The following is an 8,700-nucleotide window of genomic DNA, read 5'->3' as shown; positions in this document are numbered from 1 at the left end:
AGCTTGACATCATTTCGTTGCAAGAGCATAATTTCGTAAGGGGAGCGTCTGGGCCAGAAATTGAAAATTTGGGCTTTTCATTGTTTTAGGCCAGTGGTTCCCAAAGTGGGCGATATCTCCCCCTAGGGGCGGTGGAAAGATTTTGGGGGGCGATAAAGAAGAAGAGGGCGATAGGGGGGGACGATATATAGTCCGAAGTCGAAGTCAGAAGTTCAAAAGTTTGTTTGACGATTTGTACACAACACGTGCAAGCACATTATGACTCCCAGCGATGGTTTTTTCACCCAGATCTGCTTTGTAACCTCTCCTGGGTTTACGTCTCGGACAAATTAACGGCCGGACTCGCGGCCGGTCTCACGGCCAAATTCCAAATTTGACGATCAAGGAATAACTCTCAAACAAATTGGCTTAACTCGACGACACTTGGTACACGTATTCATTAGGACCTAACGTTAATGTTTAGCTCGTGAAATTTCTTTGAATTTTGCCTTCATTTGTGAGTTATATGGCAATACGGGCCGAAATTCACAGTGATCAAGGAATTTGTTTTAAACTACTGAACAGATTCTAACGAAATTTTGATTTTACAGTCCTAACTACCGAACAGTAATGTTTAGCTTGTGAAAATTTTTTCGATTTTGCATTCGTTCGAGAGTTTTTTTTTCATTTCACCGTCATTCGTGATTCAAACAGAAATATGTGCTTAAATTCGCAGTAATCAAGAAATTTCTTCCAAACTACTGAACAGATTTGAACGAAACTTAGTATTTGAATACCTAAGCTCAGCAACGGTGATGTTAAGCTCGTTACAATTTTTTAAATTTTCCTTCGTTTGCGAGTTATACGGCTATACGTAAACGGCTTTTGGTTAAACCGGCCGGTACAAAAGCCGGTCGTTTCCCCTATAACTGTATAACTCGATAACGAAAGCAAAATATAAAAATTGTCATGAGCTGAACATCATCGTAGGGAGGTTAGGTATTTATATACAAAGTTTCGTTGAAATCTGTTCAGTAGTTTAGAAGAAATTTATTGATCACTGCGAATTTAAGCGACAAATTACCCGGCGATACGGGACGAATATAAGGAAGTGTGAAATAATGAATGACTGTGAAATGAAAAAAAAACTCGCAAACGAAGGCGAAACGGAAAAATTTATTAAAATGTAAACGCAAAAATAAAATCAGCGTTAGGTAGTTAGGAATGTATATTGCAAATTTCGTTCAAATCTGTTCAGTAGTTAGGAAGAAATTCTTTGATCACTGTGGAATTCGGCCTGTATCGCAATATACCTCACGAATTAAGGTGAAATTTAAAAAATTTTCACGAGCTGAACATCACCATTAGGTTCTGATGAATACATGTTCCCAGTTTCATTGAGCGGCGTTCATTAGTTTGGGAGATATTCCTTGATAATTGAATTTGGAGATTGGCCGTGAGACCGGCCACGAGTCCGGCCGTAAATTTGACCGAGACGTCTTAGGCTTCTAGTGCTGAAACAGTTAAAACAGCTGAAAAACATATTGGTTTACTAAATGGGGTTCTATTTGTGAAATACACATTTGTGTTTAACGTTTTTCTTTTAAAATTACAGCGTACTAAATATCAAGAAAGAGGCGTAAATTTTTATATGTCTGTGGGGGGCGCTAGAAATTCACTAGGGAGCCAAAAGGGGCGTCAGCCTGAAAGAGTTTGGGAACCACTGCTTTATACTCATTTTGTTGCGGCTGAGAAGGCGCGTCTAACGCAGCAAGCAGCATGTCTGTGCGTGCTCTAGTTTTTGCGTAAAGCAATTTAAAAAATATATAAAATGAACATTTTTTGTCAATATGTACTGAGATTTCATCAAATTAAATCTGTATTTATAGCTCATTAGTCTCGTTAATTGCAAAGTGTTTGCACTCGTTTGAAAGCCACAAACAAGACGCGTTCATGAAAGTAAATATCACGGATGTACATGCAATAATTTTTGCGTAATGCACTTTTGAACTTATATAAAATGTACATTTTTTATATATTTAAATATCACAAAAAATAAAATTTATAGCTTATTATTCACGTTAAACTGGACAAGAATAAGTCTAAAGACGCGTGCTGGTACCCCAAGTGCAACTAATTGGCAATGGAGAAAGCTTGGGCTAAAATATCTTTCATTTTTTCTGGCACAATCTTCTTTTTTAATAAATTTTACCTATTTGGTTCCCCTGAATAATTAAAATTTCCAAACCGCGACATCTTAAAAATCTATCTCCTCCTACAGTTTCCAAGCTACATCATTGAAAGATATACCATTCGATTCGTAAAGAAAAGATCCAGAGAATGATCTTTCATTTTTTGTAATTTCGTTATAGTTTAATTAGATTATATTCTGAAAAATGGGGGGTGGTGGGGTGGAAATCGAAAAATTTACGAAAAAATGTTCCCCCAACCACAAAAATTATCATTTTGAAAAAAAAACAACAAATACCAATCGATAGATATGGTCTTTACGCATCGAATGCTATGTGTCTCGATGTTGTAGCTTGAAAATCCTAGGAGTTTTCTCTAAGAATTTTTCGTTTTCTTTCATTTTTTCCGAAAAATTTACACGAAATAAAAATCTTAGATTTCCGTTTTACATATGTGTACCAAGTTTCATCGTGATCCGTCCGTGAATAAAAAAGTTTTGTGGGGCCCAGACGGTCCCCTAAAATCTAAATTACATACAGCCGCTTCGAAGTGCTTCCCTTTACGTTAAATACCCTTTAATAATATTTATCAATCCTCGCGTCTTACCAGCCTCTTGTCCCAGCGCAACCAAGTTAGAGTACATTTTTAGATTACACTTACAGTAAATTTACAGTACACTTACAGTACATAAACAGTACATTTATAGTGTTCATTTAGAGTACACTTTTAATGTGATGAACGATGTTTAGATTAAATATGCCTTGGATATATTAAGGTACAACATCCTCAACTCGTCGAAGGGCTTACCTGCAACGCGAGACAACGATGGCACCGGCCGGCCGTGGCAACCTGCTGGCAGTCTGGTGGTTGCTCTCTGTCAGGAAGGTGGTGCTCTGTACTTCGCTGTTCCATCTCTGTTATTTTCAACGATAAAGAAGCTCATTCATCACCATGCCTGTTCTGGGTTATTGGAGCGTCCGCGGGGTGAGTGATGTGCACATTTCTACGTTGTGAGATTTGAGGCTTCCCTGCTTAGTTTAAGGTAGCCTGATTTCTTACTGCATCAATTTTGTTTTTCTTTTCGTAACATGTAATATAGTCATCGCGTATAGTCTATGAAGAAACTGTGAGTGAATTTGAAGGCAGCATGTTTGAATTGAAAGTCCCCTGGTCAATAACCGGTTTAAGTATAGTTATTATACCTTGTGTGGCTCATAGGCATTCTAGCGTTCTAGTCTTGAGTTGTGATAGGTTATCAGTGCCGGTACGCAAGTAATCATCAGTCTGCCAGCACGTGGTATCTTTGCTATTAGTTTGTACCACAAGAAATCGATTATATGTGTTATTATTTTAAATAAACCACTGACATGTATTGATAATAACTGCCGCTGTGAACCACTTACTTAGTAGTTATGAACTATTATTACGTTTGCTGAAACACATTAACTTTCTTCAATTGCAGGCCTAGTTTTCACCTATGATTCTAAATAAAATATTTAAACTAAGAGTATTTAGGTCGTAAGACCTTGATATAAAGTACATAAGAACACATTCAATTACGCGGTAACGGCAATCGTTGCAGTAAAGTGCAGGCGACACTCGACCCTATCTATATCTTTATCGCCCTTATCAGCACCAGAATTAAGGGTTAACTCTTCTCTCTTTAATACTAGAGCCTTTATCAAGTAGATAAGTAACTCGGAATTGTAGTTTTAAATAAATCTGAATGGGATATGTTTGAGGATATGTTTGAGGATATATATGTTTATCGATAAAGTTTACTGAATAATATAATGAGTCGTGGTGCGGAAACTTGGGTATTATGTCAGGTAATTTGTTAAATTTAATTTACTCGTGTATTTACTATATTTAACAAATTCCTTACCAAATCAATATTTTATTTATCAACATTTTATGTAATACTAGATGAATTTTACATGGACACAACTTGATTCATGCCAAAATTGTTCAAATAAGTGACTCGGTAGAGGGTAGAGTGTAGACCAGTGGTTCCCAAACTTTTTCAGGCTGGCGCCCCCTTTGGCTCCCTATATATATGTAGTGCATGAGCTTCCAGCGCCCCCCACAGACACATAAAAACATACTCCTCTTTCTTGAAATTTAGTACGCTGCAATTTTAATAGATAAATGTTAAACACAAATGTGTATTTTACAAATAGACCCCCATTTAGTGAACCAATATGTTTTTCAGCTGTTTTAACTGTTTCAGCACTAGAAACCTAGGACGTCTCGAGCAAATTCAAGGCCGTATACTCGTGGCTGCAGTCGCGCTACCAATCTCCAAATTCAATTATCAAGTAATATCTCCCAAACTAAAGAACGCAGCTCAAGGAAACTTGGAACATATATTCATCAGAACCTAACGTTGATTTTTAGCTCGTAAAAAATTTTAAATTTCACCTTCATTCGTGAGTTATATTGCGATAAAGGCCGAAATTCGCAGTGATCAAAGAATTTCTTCCAAACTACAGAGCAGATTTGAACGAAATTTTGAATATACATTCCTAACTACCAAGCGTTGATTTTTTTTTTGGCTTTTAAAAATTTTTGATTTTACCTTCGTTTGCGATTTTTTTTTTTCATTTCACAGTCATTCTTGATTTCACACTTCCTTATATTCGGCCCGTATCGCCGGATAATTTGTCGCATAAATTCGCGGAGATCAAGAAATTTATTCGAAACTACTGAACAGATTTCAACGAAACTTTGTATATAAATACCTAACTCTCAACGGTGATGTTTAGCTCGCGACAATTTTTCTATTTTGCTTTCGTTGGCGTGTAATAAAGCCCGGTCCACACGCTCAGTTTTACACAACGATTTGTCTGCGCAGTTCTAATCGTTGCAGATAAAACGTTGTGGGAGGCTAGGTTTCTATATTCAACGTTTCGTTCAAATCTGTACAGTAGTTAAGAAGAAATGCCATACTCACTGCAAATTTCAGCACGTATCGTCATATAACTCAGGAATGAAGGTGAAATTCCAAAAATGTTCACGAGCTAAACATCACCGTTAGGTCCTAATGAATACGTGTATCAAGTTTTATCGAGCTACGTTCATTACTTCGGGAGAAATTCCATGCTCGCCGAATTTGGGGAGACCGGCCGTAAAATTTGTCCGAGACGTCTCCATGGCGAAATCGCGCAAAACTGAGCAAACTACTCAGATAAGTCGGTACCGTGTGGACGCTCTAAAAATTGCAACGATTTCATTCCGACTTAAAACTGCGCAGACAAATCGTTGTGAAAACTGAGCGTGTGGACCGGGCTTTATACAGTTATAGGAGGAACGTCCGGCTTTTCTACCGGCCGGTTTAACCAAGAGCGGTTTACGTATATCCGTATACGTATAGCCGTATAACTCGCAAACGAAGGCAAAACAAAAAAATTGTGGCGAGCTAAACATCGCCGTTGCTGAGATTAGGTATTTAAATACTAAGTTTCGTTCAAATCCATTCAGTAGTTTTGGAAGGAATTTCTTGATTACTGCGAATTTAAGCACGTATTGCTGTTTAAATCACGAATGAAGGTGAAATGAAAAAAAAACTCGCGAACAAAGGCAGAATCGAATAAATTTTCATGAGTTAAACATTAACGTTCGGTAGTTAGGACTGAAAATTCAAAATTTCGTTAGAATCTGCTCAATAGTTTGGAAAAAATTTCTTGATTATCCGGTACAGTGAATTCCGGCCCATATTGCCATATAACTATGGAAAAAACAAGTGAAGGCAAAATTAAAAAAAAAATTCACGAGCTTAACATTACCGTTAGGTCCTAATGAATACGTGTACCAAATTTCATCGAATTAAGTTCATTAGTTTGAGAGATATTACTTGAACATTGAATTGGAAATTGGCTGTCAGACCGGCCGCGAGTCCGGCCGTTAATTTGTCCGAGGTAAACCCAGGAGAGGTTAAAAAAACAGGTTTGGGTGAAAAAACCATCGCTGGGAGTCATGTGCTGCACGTGTTGTGTACAAATCGTCAAACAAACGTTTGAACTTCTGACTTCGACTTCGGACTACCGCCCCCTATCGCCCCCCAAACGCCCTCTTCTTCCTTACTTTCCTCCAAAATCTTTCCACCGCCCCTAGGGGGGCGATATCGCCCACTTTGGGAATCACTGGTTTAGACCATGTTCTGCAGTAAAATTCTGACAGCTGGAATATCACGGATGTTTACTTAGATAAATTCTGTAGATAATTCATCATTATTTTTATTTCGCAAAGTATTCTCTTCTGCTTTGTTTAAAAAACTCTCCGGATCCTCCAGCTAGCAGAACCCATCCGCACGTTGCTCGCTCACACCGGAACGGAGTACGAGAACAAGACGTACGATATGGGCCCAGCCCCCACCTACGACCGGTCGCAGTGGCTGAACGTTAAACCAACCATCGACCTCGATCTTCCTAACGTGAGTTCTTACTAAACTTCTTTTCAGAGGAGCGCACATGATCTTGAATCTTGACACTTTCTTGGATATGCGAACAGCAAGATTTCTCAAAAAGTGATACGTCCGAATCTTTCTTACTTCTTGGAATATACATCCACCTATCATACTAAAATATAATCAATCAGAAGAATAGTTTTTCTAGTAATTCTCTTTTAAACTAACTGAGTATAGTATATTAAATACTTTACGATGTTACTATACAGTACTTTAGAGTGCAGTGTAGTACTGCGCTGCATTGTACTACACTATGGTATAAGCTTGATGAATGGAGATAATTAGTAATCGAATTATGCACACCAATTAAAGACTTACAGTGAGATTGTTTGTTCAGTTGCCGTACTACATGGACGGCGACGTGAAGCTGACGGAGAGCAGCGCCATCATCCGCCATCTTGGCCGCAAGACGGGACTGGCGGGCGCCACGGAGCAGGAGAAGATGCGCATCGACGTCGCTGAGAGCCTCTGCCGCGACCAGAACCTCGGCTTCGTCAGGCTAGTTACGAGTCCTGACTATGTAAGCTGCACGACAATCAGTGATTTGTTAATATATTTACTATAATAGAATGATATAATTCACAGTTTTATGTTGCTAAACGAATGACACATTCAGTGATATCACTTCTTAGTAGACATTAGTCTCGGGTACTGCCAATAGTTTGTAGTTTGTGATCATTTTTCTGTATAGCTAATACGTGTTTCATTGGCTCATCAATGTACCATATTTTGTTTCAGGATAACGCCAAACCAGCTTTTGAGGCCGACATAAGTAACCAGCTTCAAAAGTTAGTCATCCTCTTGAAAGACAACAAGTTCATATCAGGAGAGAAGGTGAGTGAGACGGACATAGTTTTTTGTGAGCGAGAATTTGGTTTATTACCCTTTTAAATAAACATCTTTCCCTCCGTTGCGTTGGCATTTATGATAAATGTAACTTTCTAAATTAACCATTATTAAGCAGTCGGGCACATGGATCGGAGAAATTTGTGAGCGAGGTTTCATTTCTGCAGGGTCGATCCCATTAATATGGATATCGAGTGCTCGTATAATACGCGTTCAGACAAGCATTCTCGGTTAATAATTGCAGTGCACAAAGGAATTTCAATGTAAATATTGAAGATATTTTTGAAAACGTTCCGAGAACCGAACATTTAGGTGGATTACTTGAACACATGTACATGTTTGATCCATCATTGAATATAGCTTATTTTACCCCTGAGATCGTTTCTGCATCTCTGGCTTAGTTTATTGCGCGGTGTACGCTAATAGCGGGGTATTTTCAAGCGATATTTAAGCAAAGAATTTACTTTATTTAACCATATTTTACCCGCTCATTAATGTTAAAAATGATTTTAGCCTCCTCAAATTGGCCCACTCCGTCCATGTAGGTTTCATACGCGGATTTCCTAATCCTGGAGCTGCTGGACCGCTACGAGAGCTTCTCCCCCAGCGCGCTGGCCGCGTTCCCCACCCTGAAGGCCCTTCAGACTCGCCTGCTAGACCTGCCAGGGGTGAAGGCGCGCCGCGACTCTCCGGAGTTCAAGAAAATCAGCTCAAGATTCTTCGGCAGGATGCACCCATTTGGCCACGGGGAAGAATCCTATTAAGTTTGAATTAGCTCCTTGTCGTACGGATAACTAGTACATTTTTTGTTCTACTTGCCATTAGCCGAGGGGGTGTGAATGTATGTGTTTCTGATTTAGGTGAGAATTTCCTATCAACTTATAATAGATCTGTTTTCTGATAAGAACTCGTACTGAGCGGAACCTTACTAGGTCACACTGCCTGGTTTCAGACATGTTTTTCTTATCCACCTTGTCGAATATAGATATCAAAATTCATGGCTTAAACGAAAAATTTACACAAACATTAATTTGAAAAGGATCTGTGTTCAAGAGGAAGAGAAAATTGTAACTCCAAAATTGTTTTTATTTTCTACAAGAGGCACTGACAGAGCAGTTAGATCAAAACATGCCTAGATTGAAATTAGATTAAAATTCGTGTCTAAGCGATTCAATTTAAACGCTTGTGAAGAGCATTTTCCAGTTTTCGTGTTCCTCAGT

General features: G+C 38.6%; 1 protein-coding gene across 1 annotated transcript; it reads left to right on the top strand.

The window, feature by feature from the left end:
• The first annotated feature begins 3,021 nt into the window (after positions 1 to 3,021).
• LOC108673798 (glutathione S-transferase Mu 1) lies at positions 3,022 to 8,559 on the top strand. Its single transcript, XM_018161669.2, has 5 exons — positions 3,022 to 3,153; positions 6,461 to 6,601; positions 6,972 to 7,154; positions 7,373 to 7,468; positions 8,026 to 8,559. The coding sequence occupies exons 1-5, from the start codon at positions 3,121 to 3,123 to the stop codon at positions 8,242 to 8,244; spliced, it is 672 nt and encodes a 223-aa protein (XP_018017158.1). The 5' UTR covers positions 3,022 to 3,120; the 3' UTR covers positions 8,245 to 8,559.
• The last annotated feature ends 141 nt before the right edge of the window (positions 8,560 to 8,700 follow it).

Source organism: Hyalella azteca, unplaced genomic scaffold (assembly GCF_000764305.2).
Source record: "Hyalella azteca isolate HAZT.00-mixed unplaced genomic scaffold, Hazt_2.0.2 contig4675, whole genome shotgun sequence".
NCBI lineage: Eukaryota > Metazoa > Arthropoda > Malacostraca > Amphipoda > Hyalellidae > Hyalella > Hyalella azteca.
This window is presented reverse-complemented; position numbering and strand designations above follow the sequence as displayed.

Bases quoted from the DNA above. Each gene is read 5' to 3' on its own strand.
- LOC108673798 (XM_018161669.2), top strand. From the start codon at position 3,121: ATGCCTGTTCTGGGTTATTGGAGCGTCCGCGGG. The intron at 7,155-7,372 runs GTAAGCTGCACG...ATTTTGTTTCAG, and splicing joins TAGTTACGAGTCCTGACTAT to GATAACGCCAAACCAGCTTT. The intron at 7,469-8,025 runs GTGAGTGAGACG...CCGTCCATGTAG, and splicing joins AGTTCATATCAGGAGAGAAG to GTTTCATACGCGGATTTCCT.